Source organism: Mauremys reevesii, linkage group 7 (assembly GCF_016161935.1).
Source record: "Mauremys reevesii isolate NIE-2019 linkage group 7, ASM1616193v1, whole genome shotgun sequence".
In the NCBI taxonomy this organism is placed as follows: domain Eukaryota; kingdom Metazoa; phylum Chordata; order Testudines; family Geoemydidae; genus Mauremys; species Mauremys reevesii.
The window spans coordinates 13,966,089-13,992,747 of NC_052629.1; the positions used below are offsets into that span (position 1 = coordinate 13,966,089).

The 26,659-nt window shown below is 40.8% G+C and overlaps 1 protein-coding gene and 1 long non-coding RNA gene across 3 annotated transcripts in view; one reads left to right on the top strand and one right to left on the bottom strand.

Moving 5' to 3' along the window:
* Window positions 1-26,659, bottom strand: part of LOC120409367 — a 102,559-nt gene continuing 75,900 nt past the window's right edge. The window contains exons 2-3 of the long non-coding RNA XR_005601269.1: window positions 3,668-3,811; window positions 1-118 (exon numbers count right to left, since the gene is read on the bottom strand). This is a non-coding gene — a long non-coding RNA (uncharacterized LOC120409367). The remainder of the gene's footprint in view (window positions 119-3,667; window positions 3,812-26,659) is intronic.
* Window positions 26,093-26,659, top strand: part of CCDC172 (coiled-coil domain containing 172) — an 87,708-nt gene continuing 87,141 nt past the window's right edge. Inside the window, exon 1 of one of the 2 annotated variants that reach the window (XM_039547321.1) lies at window positions 26,093-26,250. In XM_039547321.1, the coding sequence (XP_039403255.1) occupies window positions 26,172-26,250 (79 nt within the window). In that variant the 5' untranslated portion in view covers window positions 26,093-26,171. The remainder of the gene's footprint in view (window positions 26,251-26,659) is intronic. The other variant, XM_039547320.1, reaches the window with a different exon arrangement.

Below are 26,659 nucleotides of genomic sequence, written 5' to 3' on the forward strand. Positions count from 1 at the left end.
TTTTCATATTAAATGTAAAGCTGCAGCAAAGTACTCACCACTCTGAAGTACAGGCCTCTCCAAGTTTGACTTGGCTAACTATCTGATTGGTCACCATTCGTAACAAGTTGCAGCAAACCTTAAAAAAAAAAAAAAAAAAAAAAGTCAAATCCTGGTACTTAGCAGGGAATACAAGGAGGAGAGCCCAAAAAGCTGCTAAAATATAAAGTAATTTGAACAATATCTCTTTCTGAACATGGTTATTTTGTAATCTGTGTAATCTTGGGCAAGATAGGTCAGACTGACAGAAGCAAAGTAAGGGGTATTATCAAGCACCAAAACACCACATTTTGAGGAAGAAAAAAACTACTTAAAAGTGTCTAAGAAACAGAAAAAAGAAAAAACAGACATGAACAGTCAGGCTTGAGCCTCCAAACAGACAACCAAAATCAGTATTTTCTGCATGCACAGTTAGTTTCTGTTGATAAACTAAAGCTCTCCCAACGTTCCGTTAGCACTATATACATTAAATTGAGTGAAATTTTCAACAGACAATATCAACATTCTAGTGAATCTGTGCAAAGACATAAGAAAGTTGACTAAACTTTGTCTTTAATGTGTAGGTGCATGTGGAATATGATCTGTAAGCAGGATTCCAATGAAAAAGACTTTTCCTATGGGGGCATATATCACCCAGAATGCAGCTTCCTATTTCTTTCTAGTCAATAGTTTCACAAGATAGGAATTTATGTGCAATACCCTTCTCAACCTCAACAACAGTGACACTGACAGCAATGCTACAACAATGATTTACCATTCCATTTACCCATGTCAAAACATCTGCAAAGGGTATTTTAGTTTATTAATTACAGATTTTATAATTTTTCTTAAAATATTTAACAGGAACATGCTTTTTGTGCAATTGTGATAATATTCTATAGTTGCGCATCGCTACCAAAATATTGTCATCGACTGAGATATTTTGAATAAATTTACAATTTGTACAAAACAAATCAATATGTACAATTAATATTGAAAATAAATGTCAAAATGATCTACTTGCCACTATATCAATGAATATTGTTTCACACATAAATGTGCTTTGTGGCAATGGTTCAAAACTCTTTTTATTCTACAGTAAGCAGATTGAATGAAATAAAAAATGATGTGCCAAATCGCAAAGGATTTAAATGGCACAAATTTCAAGCTATTGATTACTGACTGTGCTTACAGACATCAAACAATACTTTTTCAGACAGCTGTAATAGCCCACTACAATACAGACAGCATTATACTAGTGAAAAGTTGAAACTGTGGCTGTTTGAAAGGTTAACGGTCATTTTAAATTACTGAGAGGGGTTTTTAAAAATCAAAATAAAACTAACTGTTCAATCCTTATACTCTGCGGAGTGGGGCAGTTATAACTCTTCTACAGAGGAAGAGTCTCTGCCTTTTAGACAGAGCAAGGAACTTCCACCTGGGATGTACCTGTTATGTGAATGTCACAGATGACGAATGTTTACTAACAAAATCTGAACAGATAAAAGGCTCGCTCAAGTATCTTTTACTTCTTTGGAATTAGTCCTAACTAACCATTTTAATTTGTGACTGTCAGAAGTAAATCCTAGAGCAGAGGGCAATGGAATGTCAAAAGAGGTCAGTAATAGAAAAATCAGACATTCGCCTCTAGGATGCAAGTCTGAATCCAACTCAGGTTTTTAGTAGCCAAAAGGTTTTCCATTTGATGTCTATTTGGTTATGTCTTTGAAAAAGTGTTGGTAATCTCAGTCTAGTACCCACTGCAAAACATCACTGGCATTAACTGACAATCTTGGTGGTTTTAGCACAGAGGCCAAGAATTGGTTTGTCACAGAGACTTGCCACAACCCTCTCATAGTTGGTGCTGCTAAATGAAGATTGTGGCACATTTGTGGAGCAGTATGTAGAAACTTGTGCTGTCATTGTCTGTCTTGTACCTATTTGGTGGACAGAGGAATCTCAGCACAGCAACTTTCAAGAGCACTGAATTCCACAAAGTTTGAAAAAAGGAAAGTTAGATGACTGGTTCACATCTAATATAAATGGTTTCTTGTTACTTCTTCTAAAATATGACACTGTAGCTTAATTGAAGTTTGAACAAATACAAACTACAGTCTTGTTTAATAGAAAAGCAATTTTAAATCTAAGGACTAGAGAACATGAAAGAGAGGAAACAAAATATAGAAATAAGTGGGCTCCTTATTGCAAATGGTTATATGCGGGCAAAACCCACCTTTATCAATAGGAGTTGTGTGTGGAATGGCTACAAAATCTGGCTGAGTTGTATTAATCATAATATTGCACATCTATAATGCTTGTATAAGTATTATTAGTCAATAGAAAAAAGTGTTTTTTTTCATGCTTTATTTGAGCTATATACCCTGATTATGAATCAGAAAAATAGCAATTTAACATAGATGCATAGTGGAGTAGAGCAGAACTGCATATTGAAGAGGAACATGAAAATTCTCTTTATAGTGCTCTTAAGTAAGGTACTTTGTACTATCGGCAAGTGTGGCTTTACTTCCTAATGAAATTCTTCAAGCTCAGGGGAGTCTCCTGGACAGTAGAACAATAATTGTAGGTTTTTTAGTTAATTCCTGAAAGTAAAAAAAAAAAAAGGTCAAAGTATTTTCTTGTTACCTTTTCTCTCTCCCTTAGGTTGCTCTGCTTCTTAGCAGCAAACCTATGACACCCAAGGAACTGTTACTGTGTGATAGGAAGTGGGATCTGGCAGTTCTGAATAAGGTGATAAGCATCAGATGAAGCAGATTTGCTGCCTAGCACCTTCTCTTTCATGAAGAAGATCCAGACTTTGGCAAGGCCTGAGACCAAAGAGCAGTGGAGCAGGAGCTCAGCGAGACTAGTGAAGGGAAACTACTCAACTAGGAGGTTCTGTGGGAGGCTCGATGTATCCAAAGTGGCAGAAGGAAGGGGAAGGAGAGAGCTGAGCTAGAAACAATTTACTGGAAAAACACTAATTCTGTTCCTTTCCTTCCCAGCCTTCTAACAACTACCTCATTGGCTGCCTGGTGCAATTCCAGCCCTGCTGTTTTCTTTCCCTACCTAGGTCCTGTTGAGCTTCTGCTCCCCACTCAAAAACTTCTCTGCTCAGCAACTTTCCCTCTGAAACAATGCGTTTTTAGGAGCCTTCTCTCCAATCCTTTCTCCTCTCCACCTCCACCATACAAATAGAGTAGAACCTCAAAGTTACGAACACCAGAGTTACAAACTGACTGGTCAATCACAGACATCATTTGGAACCGCAAACATGCCATCAGGCAGCAACAGAGACAAAAAAAAGCAAATATTGCATTGTACTGTGTTAAACGTAAACTACTAAAAACAATGAAGGAAAAATTTTAAATTTTTTTTTGACAAGGTAAGGAAACTTTCTGTGCATGTTTCCTTTAAATTAAGATGGTTAAAAGCAGCATTTTTCTTCTGCATAGTAAAGTTTTAAAGCTGTATTAAGTCAATGTTCAGTTGTAAACTTTTGAAAGAACAACCATAACGTTTTGTTCAGTGTTATGTACATTTCACAGTTACGACGAAGAACCTAACTCTGAGGTTCTACTGTAGGGGTGCTCTGCCAGCAACTACCTGGCCTGAACCATTCTCAACAATCATCCTCCCTGCAGTAGCTCACCGGTCACACCAGAGTCTGGATCTCATTTCCATACTAGGGGGCATCTGGCAGCAGATTCCCCGCAACTGTTGCTGATTGCATTGCTCTGTGGGTGCCAGACGCCAGTTGATGGTAAACAAGCCTGCAGTCAGGTAGTGGAGCCACCTAGGGAAAGAGACAGAGAAAATGGTAATTTTTCACCTTATGTTTTCAAATTATAAAAAAAAAAACAACTTATCCTACTGCCCAGACACGTTCAAAGTTTGAAAAGTTTCATTAGAGTTATGAGAACTAGCCACACGTTAATTAAGAAATGTATATTCAGACTAATGAGCTTTTGGTACTGCATTGATTTCCTGCAAAGAACTAATAAACACATTAATGTGAAATGGAAAAACATGCCAAAACTCTGAAAGACAAATCAGTCTCCTGAACACTAAACAGGTACTCTGTGCCTAATTTTTTATAGTTCATCGCTTAAAAAACTATTATATACCTTTATCTACAGGGCAAAAACTCACCCCAGTGTTACTTCAGTCTTTGGAGTTACACCAAGAATGAATCTGGCTTATAGTGAGTAAAGTTCAGCATACTTCAGATACAAAAGTGAAATACAAATATAAAATCAACTGCTGAGTGACTTCTTAGTTGTTCTCTTGCAGATGTGCATACATATCTATCATTCATATTTCCTACATAATGGAAGGAAAGACTGTAGCACTATATGTGTTGGACATAGAAGTAAAAGCATAAGTGGAACATTGTTGTATCTGTGTCCACAGATCATCTTGCATTCTGTAAACTGTTTGGTTACACAGAAAGGGAATCTTTTGTAACACTAGCAAGAAATTCAAGGTTTATTAGAGCTCACAAAACCAAACTAAATATATGTTCTTCACATTTAGCAGTACATAGACATGTTTTTTAAAAAGACTGTGATTTTAAGTGCTCTGAGTAGCACAGATCATCCATGATAACCCAGAAGGAAGGGAATGTAAAAATATGATTCAAACAAAACAACTCCTTAACTTGTATAAAAAGGGATTACTTACCAACAGTAACTCATGTTCTGTCTCAACAAAGCTCTGCTGTAGAATTAGCATTGGAACCTTCTTAAGCAGTAGTTGGCAGTTACAGTACATATAAAATCCCCTCAAGTCTTGTGGTCCATAAACAAATGGCACAAATATCCCATCCCTCCCTGCCTCCCAAATCTACTTACAGCTGGGATCAGGAGTAGAGAGGAGGAAGGAAGGGTCATTGTGATACTGTGGAGACAATATATTCCAAAGCGGAATCCACTCTGACAGCTCTTTATAGGGATTCTTTACAAGAGGATGAACCCCCTTCATCCTGGGATTTCGCATCATACTTTGTAACCAAGAGTCACACTACATATGCCTGAAGTTACCCTTTTTAGGAGATCTCCCAGACTCTTGAGCTACAATAGCATTTTGCAGGAGGTGATTATAAAACAGTCTTCTGGAGCCTTTTGGGCTTTTTGTGAGAAGGCCTTGCAGACATGACTGCCTTCATTTGGTGGGTCCTCCTCTTCCTCTCTCTCTTTCAGTGGATGTCCCCAAAGGTTCAGTCTCTGGCCCTCTGCTCTTTTTTCTCTACACTGTATCTCTAAGTCCTCTTATCCAAGACTTCAGATGTCATTTTTGTTCTGACAATTTTGAAAATCTCTCTCTAGTGAAGACCTGCCTTCCTCCGTCCATTTCCACACCTTAGCCTATCTTTCGAACATCTCTTTCTGAATGTCCAACTGACAACTTAAGCTCAATACGTTCCAGAACTGAACTTTTAATCTCCCCCACCATGCCTTCCCCTCTTCTCAATTTCTCAACCACCATCAGCCTCCCAATCACAAAGGCCTATAATCTGGGTATAATCATTAACTCAGCCCTCTCTAGAAGTATACACCTAGGCCATGTCTATCCCCATATTTCAAAGATTCAGCTTTTTCTGTCTGTCCAGAGAACCAAAGCTCTTTTTCAGACCCTCATCACTTATACCTTAACAAGAATAATCTCCGTGGAAAATTTTTTCAAAAGTACTCAAGTGCCTTAGGACCCGAAGCCCACTTACTTTCAGTGGGACTTCAGCTTCTGAATCACTTATATAACATTTTTTTACTCCTCCTTTCTCTGCCCTTGATGCCAAACACATTGCAACCTCATCTCTACCCCCTTAAATCCTCCTGCCAGGATCATCTTCCTGACTTGTCACTCTGACCACCTCACGTCCCCCTTTGTATCACTCCATGGGCTGTATCCACCACTGCATCAAACACAAATTTCCTGTTTTGCCTTTGAAGCCTTACCATTTAGCTTCACCAGCTTTCTGAGCCATCAGATGGCATTCACTGTGCCAATGATGTCAGCCCTGATTGCCGACTTGGACACTTCTCTGTACTGTCCCCCATGCTGCCCATGCACATGAAAACCTCCTAGTCAAAATCCCTATAGCTACCACCTTATCCTCCTTTATGTCCCTTTGCAAAACTGGCCTCTTCCATAATTCATACAGTAAACTACAACTTGATAACAGGTAGGGAGGTGGCAAGCTGTGATTACTGCTTTTTACTGGCTATGAATTGCCTACCCTCTATTTTTGTCACTCTTACCCACCCTGAACTCGTTTGTCTTATTGACCTACTGTATACTGTCTTTTTACTCTTTGGGAGGAGGGACTGCCATTTTCTATGTCTGTAGAGTGCTTAGCACAATGGTGCCCCAACTTGGCACTATAGCAATATAATTGTTCATAATAAAGCTGAGTGCCATCCCCCCAAGCCACAAAGGGTACTTTTCACATCTATTTGAACTGAAGAACATCATGGGGAAAGAGAATCAGCTTCTAAATTCCATCATCTTAACCAAAAGTATTTTAAAAAATCATTAAAGTAAAATAATAAATCAGAAACTTTTCAGCCTAAACTTAATGCAACTTTTAAAAAGCAACTTACAGTGAGACTTGTGCATCTAATATGATGTGGGGGAAAGAGATAAGTTTGTTCCATTACTACTCCAGATGACAAACAAAGGAATTCAGTAGTTGCATAGGACGGGGGTTTCACAAGGTCCATCTATGGGATGTAGGGCTCTAGGAACTTACGTACCCACATAATTGACAATTATTACTTTAAAAGTTTCCATGGCTAGGCATGTTGGACTCTGTGGAGGCAACATCATGAAGAAAAAAGAAATATTGACAGAGCACTATTACTGTTAGTATCAGTAGCTGATTAGTTAGCGCAATACGAATATGACCTGAGGATTTATTGAGGACTTGCAGGTTTGGAGAATCTCTCATTCTCCATGTATAATTTAGGGCATCTTTTCACTGCAAAACCATTGATCTGAATGTGGCAAGACAGGACTGGAGGAAATATATACAGAGTAGATCTGACCTGATTTATTAATCTGCTATATAATTTCTCTGACAAGACATTTTAGGAGAAAACAGGCTGAACAGTAATATATCATCATGCAGTAATGCATGCTTCAGGAATGACCTTAGAACTCCATCTTCCCAAACTGCGAGAGAAAAGGCATGCCCTCTAACTGACATGCTTGGTACTGCTATCTAGCCTGAGAGGAAATAAGCTGCCCCATTTCTAAGACCACGTGCTGGAGAACTGAAGAAGCAATATAGAAATAAGTTGAGGCTGTGTATCTTGCTTTCATTAATGGCCAGGCTGACAGCTACAAGAGGAGAGTAGATGGCCAATATTCAATTACCCAGTGAGTCATCCAAAAATAAAAAAGAAAGACTTTTGTTTTGAGCCCTAGGATTAGAAATTATATTTTTATATATGTGACCCAAGAGCTTCTTACTGCCAAATGACAAGAGAATGTGGTGGGGTTACAGGAATTTCCTGATTCTGGTTCACCAAAAAATGTCATGTGAGGTCTCAAATGAAAGCTGGTGTCACACTCATCATCAATATCATTGTAAAATATATAGATACTATGTAAGGAGTCATGTATCTATACTAAAAAATATGATCTTAAGCATGTAAAGTGAAAACAAGTCACCAGAAGGTGACATGTCTCAGGCTGGTTCCTTCAGACAGGAGTTAAGAAACATGTATCTCTCTGTTGAGATGTAAATTAAGCAGTGTAAGCTAACACAATTGATGTCCAATTGATGTCCATTTACATATGAAGTAAAATTTGAAGAAATATGAAGTCAACAGGAAGAGCACACAGGAAAAAACAAGCCACTGGAGTTATCCTGTCCATGAGTAAAGATAATGAACTTTGGAGGTATTTCTAGAAGGCAAAGAAGACATCCTGTTATCCTGTACCTACAAAGTAAAGGACAGCATGTTTGCATTCATGAAAGTGGAGTCTCAGCCAGCCTTGGTTGAAAATTCTGCAGAGAACTTTGGGTGAGATAAATTTATTTTGGCGGGAGGTTAACCTGATAGTTAGTCTCTAGAAAGTGTGTTATGATTTTGTTTTATATGTAACCATTTGCTTCCAATATTCTTACTCTCTATTTCTTGAATCTCAACTCTTTTATAGTGAAAACAAGAATAGGTTTATTATCAAGATATTTACATGCTATGATGTTAAGCAAAGTGCTGATCCTGAGCTGAAACTTACAAGCCGATGCCTACTTTCCTTTGGGACCCACAGGATAAGGGGCAAGATATTACAAATAGGTCTCCAAGGACTTGAGGGTTGGTGTGTGCCTAGCACTACCTACACAGAGAGATTGAGACCTGCAAAGGCCTGGCAGCTAGTGCTTGTGCTACCAGAAGCTGTTCATTTCAGGGAGCTGACCCATAGCAAACACAGAAAAGCCTCCTTCAGGCTAAGGGCAGGTAGTGGTGAAGTGCCTCACAAACTTGGGGAGCACCACAAAGTAATCTTTAAATCACAGACTAGAAACTGTGTGTTGCTAATCGTCTTCTGGGATTTTAGAAGTTTGCATGATCTATTTGGAGTGGAGTATACTCCCCTGCATACATGAACACTCTTCTTCTTTGCTGGTACTGCTACAAGCAATTAACACCTGCCAGTGACAAAGTGTTAGCTGCTGGTTGTCCATATAGTCATCATGTGCTAGGCAAGTGATACAGCTTTAGTGTAGATCAGCCCTCAGTCTGAGTAAGTCGACCTAAATTATGCTACCTCACTTACATAAGTTACGTAGGTGACGTTGACATAACTTAGGTTGGCTTACAGCAGTGTCTACACTGTGCTGTGTTGATGGGAGATGCTCTCCTGCCGACTTACCATACGCTTCTCGGGGAGGTGGAGTACAGAAGTTGGTGGGAGAGCGCTCTGCCATTGACTTAGCTTGTTTTCACCAGACCTGCTAAATCGATACCGCTGCATCTATCGCAGCAGTGCAGATTTAGCCGTAAGTATAGACAAGCCCTGAGGCTTGCGAATATGGCTCTTTAATGTGTCTCCTGAGACTCTTTGCAGCACATGACATTAAAACACTGTGATTTCATTATTAACCAATCAGAATGCTTTTACTATGTTATTACCCAATTGTAGTTGATAAAATAATAATAGTTGGTCAGTCATTTTGATGTGAGAATAATTCATATATATAAAAATAGAAAATGAAACATTTAATTCACACTACTGTGGCTCTTCTGGGTAATGTTGGCCGCTAATTTGGCTCCTGAACCACTGAGGTCTCAGTGTGACTGTGCTAGGCACAGAATTAGACCATGTCACAGCAGATTTTTCTGTTACAAGAGAGCACGTTAACCCACATATGTCACCAGAGAGAATCACAACCTCCTTGGCTAAGTTGAGGTAAATTAGATACACTTTTCTTTTTGGGTAGGAATCAAAAAACCAAGAGCTGGGCAAAACCCAATATGTTTTTAACGGCTGTAAAATGGATTTTATAAAAGCTGAAGAATCTGAGTCACTTGGTAATAAGATCAAGTATCATTAAACGTGTTACTGGAATTCCTCAACAGTTGCAGCTCTCTTGTGCTGCATTTTGTCTGAATGAATTGTTTTTCTGCTAAGCAAATCACCTGAACATTATTTTTTTTCCCAGTTAGTAACATACTGGTAGATTTAGAAAATGTCATTCTGAGCAGCTTAGGATTCTTGATTTTTCTCTCTGGTTTCCTTCTTTCTCTCCCTCATTCTACTACTGAAGTATTTAACCATCAATTAAAGTTTTTTGAGTTTTTACTGTTCTGCTCTTGCTTGATGACCTACTTGATAGGTGACAATGTTTCAAAACTTTCCACCATCAGTTCTAAATTATAAACCACTAGCTTAGATTCTCTGAAGGACTGATTATGTTCAGTTGATTAAAGACTGAATTTGACTCCAAGCACGAACTATCAGATTTGAATGGTAAAAGTTTTGACCTACAGATTCTGTTGCTGGTTTTTTATTTGTATTATTGTATCACCTAGGAGCCTCAGTCATGGATCAAGATCCAATTGGGCTAGGCACTGTACAAACAAAACAAAACAGAACAATTCTTAGCACAAACATAATCTAAGTACAAGACAAGAGGTGACAACAGATGGATACAGACTGATGGGGAAGTACAGGAAAATGAGACAATATCGATCAGCATAATAGGCCCTGGTTGCTTCTGTGTTTGAACTTTTCCATGATGTTTTCAAAATGCTGTAAGTGAGTAGTCAAAATGGACATTGTTTGACTAAATGGATGCTGACAAACTTGAGCTTTGTGGGAAGGAATCTTCATGCTACCTGGAATAGTCAAGGGCTTTGAGAATCACCTAATTTAAATTGTGATGATGGGTCAGTTGGAAGATGCCATTGTAAAGGTTGAGTTTAATTTTGCACTTAAAGCAGAGGTTCTCAGAAAATTTAATCAGGCCTCAAGGTGCTGTAATTTTGAAGGAAAATAGAGTATATGTTATACTGAATAATCTTTGAGAATTTCCAGGTAAATTAATTGGTTGTATATATACTCTCAACCTTAACTCCATTTTAACATAGGTTTTGTAGGGAAGTTTTACTAAATGGAATGAAGTTCAGTTAGAACTTTCTATGTTTTCTGGATTAAGAAATGAGGGAGACATTGTCCAAAACGCAGTGGAATCAGAGGTAATAAGTACATTCTCGCTAATCTCTGTTTTCCATCTAGTCCAAGGGTAGGCAAACCTTTTGGCCAGAGGGCCACATCGGTGTTGCGAAACTGTATGGAGGGCCAGGTAGGGAAGCCTGTGCCTCCTCAAACAGCCTGGCCCCAGCCCACTCCCACTTCCTGCCCCCTGACTGCCCCACTCAGAACCCTCCACACATCCAACCCCCCCTGCTCCTTGTCCCTTGACCGCACCCTCCCAGGACCTCCTGCCCCTAACCGCCCTCAGCGCCCCCCCCATTCAACCCCTCACTGCTCCCTGTCCCCTGACTGCTCAACCCCTATCCACACCCCCACCCCCTGATAGGCCCCCTAGGATTCCCAGGCCTATCCAACCCCTCCGTGGTCCCCATCCCCTGACAGCCCCTCCTCCCGCCCCGCATAACCTCCGCCCCATCCAACCACCCCCTGCTCCCTGATCATCCCCTCCCAGGACCCCCTGCCCCTTTTCCAACCCCCCTGCACCTCGCCCCCTTACCATGCCGCTCAGAGCAGCATGTCTGGCAGCCGCACCACGAAGGCTGTTAAGGCTTCCCATATAATATTCATTACTGTCTCAAATTTTACTTAAATCAAAACATTGGTGAATATATCCTGGAAGGTACTTTTGAGACTTCAGGTCGACCAAAAAATAGGCAGAGAATCTCTGCAGGCATTGCCCAGAGATTCCTACATCCATCTCAGACTAAGTAAAGACCACATGACAGTGCGTGTTCAGATATAGAAGTAACTCCTATTGGACCTGCCAAACTGCTAACTAATGATTTTGCCAGAATATAAATTCTACAAAGAATTGACAACAGTCAAGCTGGGGAGGTTATGCACTTTATTAACCTCCCTACCCAAAAAGCGCTGAGATGTCATAAACAGCTCAGACAAAAAGTTCAGTCTCATCTAGCGGAGTACGGACAGTCCAGATATTGCAATTGATCACATGCACAAATACCAAGAAGACTATATAACATTCGGGTCAGTTACTGGGGAAAGGGAAGCTTCTTGTGCACTAAAGCTGGAATTACCTTGAAGAGCAATGGTATAATTCTGCACAGATTGTCCCACCCAAACTCTTTGTAACCTGGCACGCTCAGCCTACTCAAGCCATGTCTCTAATTGGACTACTCACATAGGTAAAATTAATCATGTGCACATATGCAGGATTTGCCCTTTCGTTCTGATGTCTCTCTAGAAAGGGACAGAGGGTTTTATTATTATTATTTTTATTTGTACAGTTCTGGGAAACCCAATGGCATTTAACACAAAACAGTTGGCTTTAAATTTAAAGTGCAGTTTTATTAATCATTTCATCAACTAGTTGCAAAAACAGTTATCCATAGAAACGTGATTGACTAAAATAAAATAATTTAGATGATCTCATTTAAAAATCATTGACATAAAACTTCTATGAAAATACTGTGTATACCTACTTTATAATACAGAGATAAAGATGAGATACTCAAAAAACAGAGAGAGAGATTATGAAACTGTTTGATTTAACTTTCAGATAGAGAGAGGTATAATGATGATTTCACAAAAAAGCAATATATTTGCTTTACTATTCATTACCATTCACTTTTCTGTTACTTTCTTTCAATAATCTTTAAAAAAATAAACCAGAAAAATTATTTACACACACTTCACACAAACAGAGAGTGGACATGCTGAAGCTTCTAAAAAGCAGCAGTTGGGACACAAAGTAAATAATTGTTTATGTATCCAGAACATTTTATAATTCCAGCTTATTCTCGCTGTGATATTTTGCTCAAAATGAATTTTTTTTATTGCTTTGCCTTTGCATTGAGCCCCAGATGGAGCATGCAAATTGTTATTTGTGCCCATGCAAGCCTTTGAAAATTGCATCATAAAAAAAGGAGTAATCCCTTAGAAGCATAGGTGGGATGTATGTTTGGGTACAGCTTGCAGGCTCTCTTTTAATTGCAATCACTTTTTTTTTTTAAACAGATGGAATCACAGAAACAGTATCTCTATCAATAGACAGGGAGATTTTGATAGCATGAGTGACCACTGCCAAATCTACTCTGAGTAAGGTCTCCCGCACCCAAAAAGGAGCCATATCAAAAGGGAAAGGGCACAGTTTATGTAGACCTCAGGGTTATCCTGTTGTTTCCCAGATTAGTTTTTGCAATTAACAGATAAGAAAGGTCTTAACCAGCTTCCTCAGCTAGGTAAGTTTTCTAAGAGCTATTCAGATTCTTTTTAAGGGAGTTAGGGGGAAAAGAACAGCTCCTAGACAAATAACTCAGATCCTTTGTATTAAGCTTACGGGTACATACAGTCTCATCCCCTACTAGGTCTCCCATAGAGGAAAGACATATTACTATATTCAGAGGTTGACTCATCAATTGCCATTAAAAAAAACTTGCCTGTTTTACCTTAGTTGACCATTAAACATTATCTTAGTTCTACAGTATTTGTGCTTTTCTATACTTATAGAAAGAAATATATTGAATGCTGTAAATATTGAAGTAAAATTTGCTACTTAAGAAGTTATAAATCAATTGGCAAGTTTTTACCGGGGAACATGGCATACTAGGCTATGAGATTAATTGGATGAAAGCCTTCAGCACAGACACAAATATTATTATAAAAAAATAGGAAACACTTGTGTTTTGCATTCAAGTTGTTTTCATCATGCCAATTAACTCCTTTCGCTTTAATGGAAATTAAGGAAAGGGTTTAAAAAATATCTAAATTAGTTCTAAATACCACTTCTGTTATGACTATGAAAATTAAATTGTTTTATTTATTTTCTTTCACCATCTAATATGTATCATATTGTTGGTACATTTGCAGTATCAGAAAGAAGTTGGGCTTTATGAACTATGATAAAACATTTGAAAATCTTCTGAAATACCTCAGAGCAGAGGTTCTCAAACTGTGGTCCGTGGACCACCCGTGGTCTGTGAGCTCCATTCAGGTGGTCCATGGATGCTTCCCTCTAAGGTGCGCGCTTGGGTGGCCGCACATGAGAGAATGAAGGGCAACCCACCTAATTAGTAGAGCCGCGCAGGCATGGCTCCACTAATTAGGTGCCTGGACCCTGGAGAAGACGCACATGTAAGGTGAGGTGGTGGCCTTAGGGGGAATAGGGAGTAGGTGGGAGAGGGCAGTGGGGTGAGAAGAGGGAGTGGGGGGAATTTGGGATATGCAGAGCTGTGGCGGCTAGAGAAAGAGGCAACTTTCCCCAGCTCCAGGGCTGCGGCTGCCGAGGAGAGACCCCCTCCTTCCCAGCCCCAGATCTGTGGCTGCTGTGGTAGGGGAGAGAACCCCCAAGCTGGGCTGGGAAGGAAGGGGTGTCACAGCAGGAGAGAGAGGGCACATCCATTGCATTAGCAAGTAAGACTACTGATATAAAAATATGAGTTGTGTGCTTTTATTTGTAGAACAAAAAAGTTATTATTATTATTATTAAGGGTTTTTTTATATAGTGCTTTTATCCAAAGCGCTTTACAATAGTTAGCTAATGGTACAAACAATATTTGGAAAGATCATTAAGTGGTCTGCCGAGACCCTCAGCAATTTTCAATTGGTCCACGAAAAAAAAAAGTTTAAGAATCACTGCCGTAGAGAAGACAATGACAGATACTGATCTAGTAATATTCTATAAAAGCTACTGTCAATTTAAATACTGAAAGCATAAAATGATTTTTATCTTGATGAATTAACTTTAAATACATATTTCAAGACCCAACAGGATTTATATATCATATAAAGTAAGGCGGAATTATATAACCAATAGATGCTGAAAAAGGAGCTAGGCTTCTGGGGAAAAAACAGAGTAACATGCAACAGACAGGTAAAGAGGGATCAAAGAAATGGAATGGGGTTATAAAGGATATGGTAAAATATTTAAAGTTGCTCATTTTGAGTCATTAAACAAAATGAGTATTTTCTTTAGGTCTATTTTAATGCAAGCTTACACCTCGTAACAAAGGGGCCAATCCTGTAAAGTGCCAAGTATCCTTAACTCCCATTGATTTAAATGAGATTTAAGAGCTCTCAGTATCTTACAGGGTCAGAGCCCACAATAACAGTATCTATATGAAAAAAAAAAACAACCACAAAACAAGTGGTGTACCCACCTCTTTCTGACTACCATAAACTACAAAGAACTTACGTTTCAATATGGTACACTTCAGCTTTCTGGGTGCTTTCTTCTCTAGCCCCGAGGATAAGAACAGCCATACAGGGTCTCACCAATGGTCCATCTAGCCCCGTATCCTATCTCTGACAGCAGACAGTACCAGAACTTCAGGGGGAGTGTACAAAACAGGGCAATTCTTTAGAGATCCACCCCGTCTTCCCCTCCTGGCTACTGGCAGTCAGCGGTTTAGGCTGCCCCGAGTATGAGATTACATCCCTGACCATCTTGGATAACAGCCCTTGATAGACTTATCCTCCATGAATTTAATCTAGTTCTTTTTCAAAACCAGTTATACCTTTGGCCTTCACAACATCCCATGGCTATGTGCTCCACATGTTAATATTGTGTTGTGTGCAAGAAGTACTTCCTCTTGTTTGCATTAAACCTGCTGACTATTAATTTCATTGGGTGATCCCTGGTTTTTGTATTGTGGGAAAGGGTAAACACCACTTCTCCATTCATTTCTTCCATAACACTAATGATTGTATATAGAACTCTATCATATCTTCCTTAACTGAGTCTTTTCAGAGATGAATAGTCCTCATCTTTGTAGTCTGTCCTTGTTTGGTAATTGTTCCATACCCTTGCTCATCTTTGTTGCCCTTCTATGAACTTTTTCCAGTTCCACTATATTTTTTTGAGGTAGAACAACCCGAATTGGACACAATATTCAAGGTCTGGGAGCAGAATGGATTTATATAGTGGCATTATATTTTCTGGCCCTTTCTTAATAGTTCCTAACACTCTTTAGCCTTTTTGACCGCTGCTGTGGATTGAGTTGAAGTTTTCAGAGAACTATCCATGACGACTCCAAGATCTCTTTCTTAAGCAGTAACAGCTAATTAAGAACCCATCATTATAGGGGTGTGTGTGGGGGCGGGGGTGTTGAATTTCATCTGCCATTTTGTCGCCGTTTCACCCAGTTTTGTGAGAGCCCGCTCTAACTCTTTGCAGTCAGCTCTGGATTTAACTATCTTAAATAATTTTGTATCATCCACTTCACTGTTCACTCTCTTTCCCAGTATCAGCTGGGTAGCCGTGTTAGTCTGGATCTGTAAAAGCAGCATGTACTTTCATGGGTGAGTACATGCATCTGACGAAGTGGGTATTCACCTACGGAAGCTCATGCTCCAATACGTCTGTTAGTCTATAAGGTGCCACAGGACTCTTTGCTTCTCTTTCCCAGATCATTAATAAATATGTTGAAGAGCACAGCTCCCAGTGCAGCTTCTTAGGGGTTGGGGACCCAACTGTTTACCTCTCTCCATTGTGAAAATGGACAGCTGATAGCTGCCTCAAACAACTGAGTCCTATCTACTAAGTACTAAAACCAAACTGTAGACTTCCAGACTAACAATTAAACAAGTTTGCTGCAACACTAAACCAAAGTGATATTTGTTTTGCTAGTTTTTTACGACATGACAGATTAGTCATATTTTTCCTTCATTACATATGTTACTATAGTCATGCCAAAAAATTATAGAGCTCTGATAAATGTTTCAAAAGGAAGGCCTCAGTTGTCAAATATCCAAATTATTAGGAAAGTTAGATTTAAAAAGTTTTAAGGGAAAAGTCTAGCAAAGAAGACAGGTGAGCTACCTTTTAAATTAAAAAAGCATTGCAGACATACAGTGTAAAGACCTTTTACACAGCACAATTACCAATCAGCAAATAAAACAGGTGCTGTATGATTATGACTAAAAGACAATAGAAGGCTTAGATTTAAAAAAAAAATCTTCACTTTATAACCCCTAGGGATGGGATCCAATGAAGACTTTCCAGATGGAATTACACAAAATCTTGGATGTGAGACTCAAACAGAGATATCACAATGCTAATAGCTGGCTTCCTTTATAAGGGACATCTGTTGAAAAGTTGTTTACATTCCTAGCAAAATACAAAAGGCTATAACTAATCCTCCAGTGAAGCTAACATTGTCTGGGGGTAAGAAAGTCATTTCCTAGTGCTATTATTTAATATTAACCTGCTTGCTTAAATTCAGAGATCTCCTGTAGATTTTTGTTTGTCTGCAATAACTAACAATTTATTAGATAGTGATGTCAGTTTTGAAATACTGAACACTTTCAGTCTGGAAAAACAATGAGCCAAGTTCTTCACTGACACTTACATAAATCACTGAGATTACACAGGATATAAATCTGCACAATAATCTGGTCCAATTACTTCAAAGTAAAATCACAAAATGTTACTGGAAGTATAAATATTTTTCACTCTTAACAACCGCAGTAGTAATAGTTGAATTAACCAATCATTTGGACAAAACACTATTTTGCTGATTTGGCAGCACTAATTTAAACATTAAAAACAAACGTGGTGTGGCATAAAGAGCATCCTGAAATTACCATTCACAGCCACAAGATGGAGTCTGATAGGACTGTATTTATTTCCGTAGAATTTACCATGGGGCCAATCCTGCTTCTATGCAAGAAAATGGGGGTGAGGGGAGTTGGGGGAAATAATTGACGTGAATGCAAGCAGAATCAGTCCTGTATTTGTATTTGACAGTGGTACTGAACTGGCTGCTCAATCAATGGATTTGTTTGGAAGAAAATGATTTTAAAATTGTACTTCTAACTTTTCTAAGACAAAGCTAAATGAACACCAGTATTTCATGTTTGTAAGGTATTTCTGCAGATATAGGATATGCTGCATACAAGTTGTGCCTAAGCTTTTCACTCTGCAGACCAAACATAATATTAAAATAGGTCCTGGGCAACAGTTAAAACCTGGGGGCAGATTTTCTGCCATGTTCTAGTCCTTTTCCCTGCTCAGATAACACAAAGAAAGCAGAACCTACTCGCAAGGTCCCTGCTGGGGATCATCCAAGAGAAGGGGAACCTCCAATGGGTTTAAAGCTGGAGCACTGTCTCCAATGCATCCCACCTTGCAGCCCATAGTATAGGGGATGAAGAGGGGTATATGTAGACCATGCTTTAACCTGTGCTGCAGCAGAAAATCGGGGAGCCAATGCAGGTTGTAGTTCTCATCTGAGCTGCTGCTGGCAGCAGCGCTGCCTTCAGAGCTGGGTGCCCAGCCAGTAGCTGCTGCTCTCTGCTCTGCTTTGAGAACTGAGCGCTGGCTGCTGGCCAGATGCCTGGGGGAAAGGGGCGCATAAACTACTAGACACAAAGAAGGATGGCACCATCAAATACATTTGAGAACCACTGCCCTACAGCACCTGCTTTCAGCAGGCTGCAGCACAAGTGCATCTGCCTCAGTTTCCTCCAACTCCCCAGTAACTCTATGCCAGGTCCTCCAGCCCTCTGGTCTCCAACAGCTCCCACCTGATTTTCTCACAGGCAGTTCTGCTTCATCAGGTCTCTCTCTCTCTGACTCCCTGATCCTTTATAGCCCCAAGTGGTGCCCTGCCCTCTTAACTGCCCAAAGTGGGAACAAAGATCCAGTTTCCCTGTGCCAGAACTGATGTCATTTGCTGGGGTCAGAAACACTGCGATGTATCTATTTTAGTCAATCATCCTTTTATAGGCCATCACCATTGATGAGAGATCTGTTTTACTATCTGATGCTTGTTGTGTTGTAACAATGCAGTCATAAGTGTAACTTAGTTGATGTTCCTATTTAGAATGGCTCAGTGTAAAATTCATTTGAGTTTTTGTTTTTTAATTTTCATTTCATTTGTGCCAAAACACTGAGTTTGATCTCACATTGGTGCAAATCAGAAATGATTCCACTGAAGTCATGGAGTTAGTTATGCCAGGTTAAAATTTAGTTAAGTGAGATCAGAATCAGGCCCTCCTTGTTCAAAACCACATTTTTTATAATGTCACACTTGAGCACCAACTCCCAGCAGTGTACAGCTGGGACTTCATCACTGAAAACAAACACAAAATAAAGTAAGTGGAATTACCACAAAGAAGAATTTGATCTATTCTGTTAAATGGCAGGGGAAGAGTGAAGGTGGAGGTAGACACAAAGAAGTAGTCAGCATGGGATTGAACAGAGGCAGTTTAAGGGGAGAGACGCGCTGGAATAAAAACTGTCCCCTGCCCCCACAATGCCAAGCACCTATTTCAGTAGCACTTTGTTGACCTCCAGCCACTTTAATGCACTTTGGCTTCATATTGAAATTATTCAGTATTCTGTTTCTTTCAAAAGTGTTTTAAGAGCATTAGTTGTGCCTTTGATATTGCTGAATGGACAGCTGGACTTGATGGGTAATCAGAAGAGGGACAGGCGGTCCAAATGCTATAGGTAAACAAGAGAAAAATGGCTAGGAAAAAACAAACATTAAATGTATTCAAAATAGGAGAAGAAATGTATTTATAAACTATTCCCTGCCTCTGTATTTTCTATCTTTCTACTGTTATTTTTAGAAGAAGGCCATATGCCTAACCTAGTTCTACTACAGCCTTATTTTCCTTTTACTCACACCAAAAATAGTTTTCTACAAAGGTTATTTCTCTTAAAATGACATTTAACAGGTTCATGCCTCACAAGGCACTAGAGGCATCACAAGGCTACCAATGTGCACCTTCTTGTAGCTTTTTCCTATACCAAAATGTGTAGCACACTATTCTACTGTGCATATGAAGTGTCTGCATTTACCCACTAAACCAGATTAATAGCTCAGGAGAAGCCATTTTGGTTTAAATGATTGATTAATGAGTAAATGTTTACATAAATCTTAACACAAAAGGATCTGATGACTGCATGAGTTGTATCCAGCCATTCAGCTGACTGTTAACTTTTAACCAATAGTACCTCTGTGGTCTGGGTTATCCAGCTACAAACATTGCTCCTGATTCTGAGAGGGAGTCTTCCTCTTGCTAGTGACTGTGTAGTGGTTTTTGGGGTTTTTTTGGTCCCAATCTCCCTGTGCCCAGGAGGTATCCCTTTGCCTTCAGTGGAACTCTTCTCATAGGTGAAAGTCCATGCTACTGTGTGCAAATACAGGATTGGTGCCGTAGATATTTCACAGCTGCCTATGGCCACCTTCTTCCCAGAGGTGAAGAACTCCGTCCAAGCAGACTGCCATAAAACAATCAAGACAGGGAGAATGACCCACATTCTGTGTCCCGCAGCATCTTAGGATGAAAGGCAAGGCATTTCTCATGTGACATTTGGTTGGATAGAGAATGTTTTTAAAGGCCAAAGACTATAGCATCTCTGTGTGGCTGGGTTCGAGACTTCTGTTACGAAGAAAAAGAGGGGGTCCACAGCGTGGAAGATTGAGAAAAACAAAAATCCAAACCCATCCTCCCCCTTTTTAAAAAAGTTATGAACATGCTTAAATATACACAAGATCAGTACCTAATTTTAAACATGCTGCGATGAATAAGAGCAATAAACAAGGGAGAAGAGAGTAAGAGCATGTAGCTACTCAGAGTTCATGTACATCCTGAAGGTTCCATTATTTTTTTTTTAATTTATAAATATTTCTAAATATTTAGAGGATTGCGGGGGAAGAGGTTTCAAATTTACATTTCAGGCTATCAAAATTATATTGTTTTTGAAAAAATCTGACACTATGCATTTTAAAAATACATGCATTTAAATTGACAAGTTTCAGAGTAGCAGCCGTGTTAGTCTGTATCTGCAAAAAAGAACAGGAGTACTTGTGGCATCTTAGGCCTGGTCTACACTAAGGCGGGGGGGGTCGAACTAAGGTACGCAAGTTCAGGTACGCGAATAGCGTAGCTGAACTCGAACTACCTTAGTTCGAAGTACTCACCCGTCCAGACGCCGCGGGATCGAAGTCTGCAGCTCCCCCGTCGACTCCGCCACCGCCGTTCGCAGTGGTGGAGTTCCGGAGTCAACGGGAGCACGTTCGGAGTTCGATATATCGCGTCTAGATTAGACGCGATATACCGAACTCCGAGAAGTCGAACGCTAGCCGCCGACCCGGACGGTAAGTATAGACATACCCTTAGAGACTAACAAATTTATTTGAGCATAAGCTTTCGTGGGCTACAGCCCACTTCATCGGATGCATAGACTGGAACATCAGCAGGAGAAAAAAAAACTTTTGAAGTGATAATCAAGATGACCATGTTAAGTAACCTCACACCTTCTATTGGCCTCTTACAGTTGGTATGGCTACTTCCACCTTTTCATGTTCTCTGTATGTACAGGGGCGGCTTCAGGCCCCAGCACGCCAAGCGCGTGCTTGGGGCGGCATGCCGCTGGGGGCGCTCTGCCGGTCGCCGGGAGGGCGGCAGGCGGCTCCGGTGGACCTCCTGCAGGCGTGCCTGTGGAGGGTCCGCTGGTCCTGCAGCTTCGGTGGAGCATCCACAGGCGTGCCTGCGGGAGGTCCACCAGAGCCGCAGGACCAGCGACCGGCAGAGCGCCCCCCGCGGCGTGCCACCGTGCTTGGGGCGGCGAAATTACTATAGCCGCCCCTGTGTATGTATAAATATCTTCTTGCTGTATGTTCCAGTCTATGCATCCGATGAAGTGGGCTGTAGCCCACAAAAGCTTATGCTCAAATGAATTTGTTAGTCTCTAAGGTGCCACAAGTACTCCTGTTCTTTTTAAATTGAAAAGTGTTCTTATGCTTAGCTCCACTTTGTAACAAAATCTCTCCCCCAACCCCCTTCCTACACAAATTAGAGTTTGTAGAGAATACTTTACTACTGTCACAGCACCTTGATTACAAAAGGCAATTACTAATTCTGAAGTACATTAAAAAGACATGACCTGATTAGGGCATGATGATTAACATACAGATATAGATTAAGATTAGGATGCACTGATATGACCTACAAAATAAAATTAAAACCACCGTTGGAAAAAGCCAACAATTTACAAAAGGTCTTATTCTTTGCATGGCTCTAGTTAAACAGGAATGCATTAACATTTAGTTTTGACCCTGCAAGCATTTACATATGTATTTAACTTTACACATGAGTAGTCTCACTGAACTCAATGAGACTACTATGTGTAGTTAAGCATGTGCATGTTTGCAGAACTGAGGCCCAAGTCACAGCTACCAAGTTGAACTCTAAAGACTATTTCACTTCCCCCATCCTGAATTTCAAGACTTCTTTAACAGAGCTGTAAAATGCACTATAGTTGGATTCTGGCTTCCTCTCTTATGAAGAACAGTTCCTTTCCCATAATTTGAGACTGGAGCCCCGCCACAAAGAGCAGCTCTTCTAATATCCAGGTTATAGTCAGGAGCAGAGGAATGAGAAATATAATGTAAGGGCCGGATCAGATGATGAACAGTCACATAAAAAAGAATCTGGCACATCAGAAAAAGGCAGGCTAATAAACAGGGACAAGTTTTTAAAGTGCTTGTACACAAATGCCAGAAGTCTAAATAATAAGATGGGTGAACTAGAGTGCCTTGTGATAAAGGAGGATATTGATATAATAGGCATCACAGAAACCTGGTGGACTGAGAGCAATCAATGGGACACAATCATTCCGGGGTACAAAATATATCGGAAGGACAGAACAGGCCGTGCAGGGGGAGGAGTGGCACTATATGTTAAAGAAAGTGTAGATTCAAATGAAGTAAAAATCTTAAGCGAATCCACAGGTTCCATAGAGTCTCTATGGATAGAAATGTCATGCTCTAGTAAAAATATAACATTAGGGATCTATTATCGACCACCTGACCAGGACAGTAATAGTGATGATGAAATGCTAAGGGAAATTAGAGAGGCTATCAAAATTAAGAACCCAATAATAGTGGGGGATTTCAATTATCCCCATATTGACTGGGAACACTTCACTTCAGGACGAAATGCAGAGATAAAATTTCTCGATACTTTAAATGACTGCTTCATGGAGCAGCTGGTACGGGAACCCACAAGGGGCGAGGCGACTCTAGATTTAATCCTGAGTGGAGCGCAGGAGCTGGTCCAAGAGGTAACTATAGCAGGACCGCTTGGAAATAGTGACCATAATACAATAGCATTCAAAATCCCTGTGGTGGGAAGAACATCCCAACTGCCCACCACTGTGGCCTTTAATTTCAAAAGGGGGAACTATACAAAAATGAGGGGGTTAGACAGACAAAAGTTAAAAGGTACATTGACTAAAGTGAAATCCCTGCAAGTTGCGTGGGCCCTTTTTAAAGACACCATAATAGAGGCCCAACTTCAATGTATACCCCAAATTAAGAAAAACTGTAAAAGAACTAAAAAAGAGCCACCGTGGCTTAACCACCATGTAAAAGAAGCAGTGAAAGATAAAAAGACTTCCTTTAAAAAGTGGAAGTCAAATCCTAGTGAGGCAAATAGAAAGGAGCACAAACGCTGCCAACTTAAGTGCAAGAGTGTAATAAGAAAAGCCAAAGAGGAGTTTGAAGAACGGCTAGCCAAAAACTCTAAAGGTAATAACAAAATGTTTTTTAAGTACATCAGAAGCAGGAAGCCTGCTAAACAACCAGTGGGGCCCCTTGACGATGAAAATACAAAAGGAGCGCTTAAAGATGATAAAGTCATTGCGGAGAAACTAAATGGATTCTTTGCCTCAGTCTTCACGGCTGAGGATGTTAGGGAGATTCCCAAACCTGAGCTGGCTTTTGTAGGTGACAAATCTGAGGAACTGTCACAGATAGAAGTATCAGTAGAGGAGGTTTTGGAATTAATTGATAAACTCAACATTAACAAGTCACCGGGACCAGATGGCATTCACCCAAGAGTTCTGAAAGAACTCAAATGTGAGAACTATTAACTAAGGTTTGTAACCTGTCCTTTAAATCGCTTCGTACCCAATGACTGGAAGTTAGCTAATGTAACGCCAATATTTAAAAAGGGCTCTAGGGGTGATCGGCAATTACAGACCGGTAAGTCTAACGTCGGTACCGGGCAAATTAGTTGAAACAATAGTAAAGAATAAAATTGTCAGACACATAGAAAAACAAACTCTTGAGCAATAGTCAACATGGTTTCTGTAAAGGGAAATCGTGTCTTACTAATCTATTAGAGTTCTTTGAAGGGTCAACAAACATGTGGACAAGGGGATCCGTGGACATAGTGTACTTAGATTTCCAGAAAGCCTTTGACAAGGTCCTCACCAAAGGCTCTTACGTAAATTAAGCTGTCATGGGATAAAAGGAAAGGTCCTTTCATGGATTGAGAACTGGTTAAAGGACAGGGAACAAAGGGTAGGAATTAATGGTAAATTCTCAGAATGGAGAGGGGTAACTAGTGGTGTTCCCAAGGGTCAGTCCTAGGACCAATCCTATTCAATTTATTCATAAATGATCTGGAGAAAGGGGTAAACAGTGAGGTGGCAAAGTTTGCAGATGATACTAAACTACTCAAGATAGTTAAGACTAAAGCAGATTGTGAAGAACTTCAAAAGATCTCACAAAACTAAGTGATTGGGCAACAAAATGGCAAATGAAATTTAATGTGGATAAATGTAAAGTAATGCACATTGGAAAAAATAACCCCAACTATACATACAACATGATGGGGCTAATTTAGCTACAACGAGTCAGGAAAAGATCTTGGAGTTATCGTGGATAGTTCTCTGAAGATGTCCACGCAGTGCAGAGGCGGTCAAAAAGCAAACAGGATGTTAGGAATCATTAAAAAGGGGATAGAGAATAAGACTGAGAATATATTATTGCCCTTATATAAATCCATGGTACGCCCACATCTCGAATACTGTGTACAGATGTGGTCTCTCACCTCAAAAAGATATTCTAGCACTAGAAAAGGTTCAGAAAAGAGCAACTAAAATGATTAGGGGTTTAGAGAAGGTCCCATATGAGGAAAGATTAAAGAGGCTAGGACTCTTCAGTTTGGAAAAGAGAAGACTAAGGGGGGACATGATAGAGGTATATAAAATCATGAGTGATGTTGAGAAAGTGGATAAGGAAAAGTTATTTACTTATTCACATAATACAAGAACTAGGGGTCACCAAATGAAATTAATAGGCAGCAGGTTTAAAACAAATAAAAGGAAGTTCTTCTTCACGCAGCGCACAGTCAACTTGTGGAACTCCTTACCTGAGGAGGTTGTGAAGGCTAGGACTATAACAATGTTTAAAAGGGGACTGGATAAATTCATGGTGGCTAAGTCCATAAATGGCTATTAGCCAGGATGGGTAAGAATGGTGTCCCTAGCCTCTGTTCGTCAGAGGATGGAGATGGATGGCAGGAGAGAGATCATTTGATCATTGCCTGTTAGGTTCACTCCCTCAGGGGCACCTGGCATTGGCCACTGTCGGTAGACAGATACTGGGCTAGATGGACCTTTGGTCTGACCCGGTACGGCCTTTCTTATGTTCTTATGTTCTTATGTGACACAGAACACCATCCTGGCATACAGCAGCTTTCTCACAGTTTGAAACATGAAAGCCCCTGTTGCAACTATAGCAGTAAAGTCTTGAAAACTTCAAAGAATGGTTTTCATTTTATTTTTGCCTTTATCCCAAGATATTGTAGTTCTTTTTCTTGAATTTTTATAAAATGACTTGTTCACTCACAGGCTCAGGTAAGAAATAGCTATCTGAATTGTCAAAAGTTCTCCATTTCACTAATAGTTTCCATTTTTCCTTTGGCCTTTGGTTAGGAAGCTTCACTACTAAAACACTTTCCTAAATTCACCTTTGTGAACTCTTCCCTCTGTTTCACTTTGTGCCAATTTAAAAATAAAATCATTTCAGTTTTACATAAGATGGGTCAGTTTCATGTTTTCAAGTTTCATCAGAGCCTTATTTTGTTTAACAGTAGCTTGACTATAATATAACATTTTGCTGAAGTTGTTTCATCCCGTTAACTCTGAAACATTGTACGAGGACTACCACCCCTTCCTCTATGTGTTAAGATTACCCTCTGCCCCACCCCAATCCAATCTTCTCCACCAGCAGACCCCCCGCTACCTCCCACGCTCTCTCCATCCAGTCCCTGTTCCCTCTGCTGCCCCCCAAAACCACCAGCCTCTTCTACTGCTGGGATCATCTTTTCCCACCTCTCAACCCAGCTTCCTTCCTCTGCTCTAACCTCAGGCTTCCCCGCCTGACGGGCTGGTTCTGGGGCTTCTCCTCGGCTGCACAAACCTCTCTGGAGGGACTGTTCCTGCAGCCACCGGTCGGGAGGTAGAGGGGCAGGAACTGAGGTGGCCAGGCGGGAGGGGGGGTAGATGTGAGGGACCGAGCACAAGGCTGCTGCTAAAGGGGAGGAGTCAGGCTCAGTGAAGAGCTCCCTACCCCCCTGTGAGGGGCCTCTGAAGTGGTGAATAAGTCTCCCAGGGACAGGGAAATAACCCCAAGTCCTGCCCCCCCCCACCCCAGGAGACAGAAATGAGCCTGGACTCCCTGTTCCAGCAAATTCTCCTCACAGAGCAGCAAGCGGAGGAGAAGCGGCGCCTCATGCACCAAGGTCAGCCACCAGGGGCAGCTCTAGAAATTCCGCCGCCCCAAGCAGGGCGGCGCGCCGTGCCGCTTGCGCCGCCCTTCCCCGATCCCGCGGCTGGGGCAGAAGTGCCTGCGGACAGTCCCGTGGTCCCGCGGCTCCGGTGGAGCATCCGCAGGCATGACTGCGGAAGGTCCGCCGGAGCCAAATGCCGCCCTGCCACAACAATGCCGCCCCACGCACCTGCTTGGCGCGCTGGGGTCTGGAGCCGGCCCTGTCAGCCACACAGCCGCCATCTCGTGCCTGATGCAGCGAGGATGGCCGGGGTGCCTGTGGTCACACCAGGGGTGGCTCTAGGCATTTTGCCGCCCCAAGAACGGCAGGCAGAATGCCTTCGGCGGCTTGCCTGTGGGAGGTCCCTGGTCCCGCAAATTCG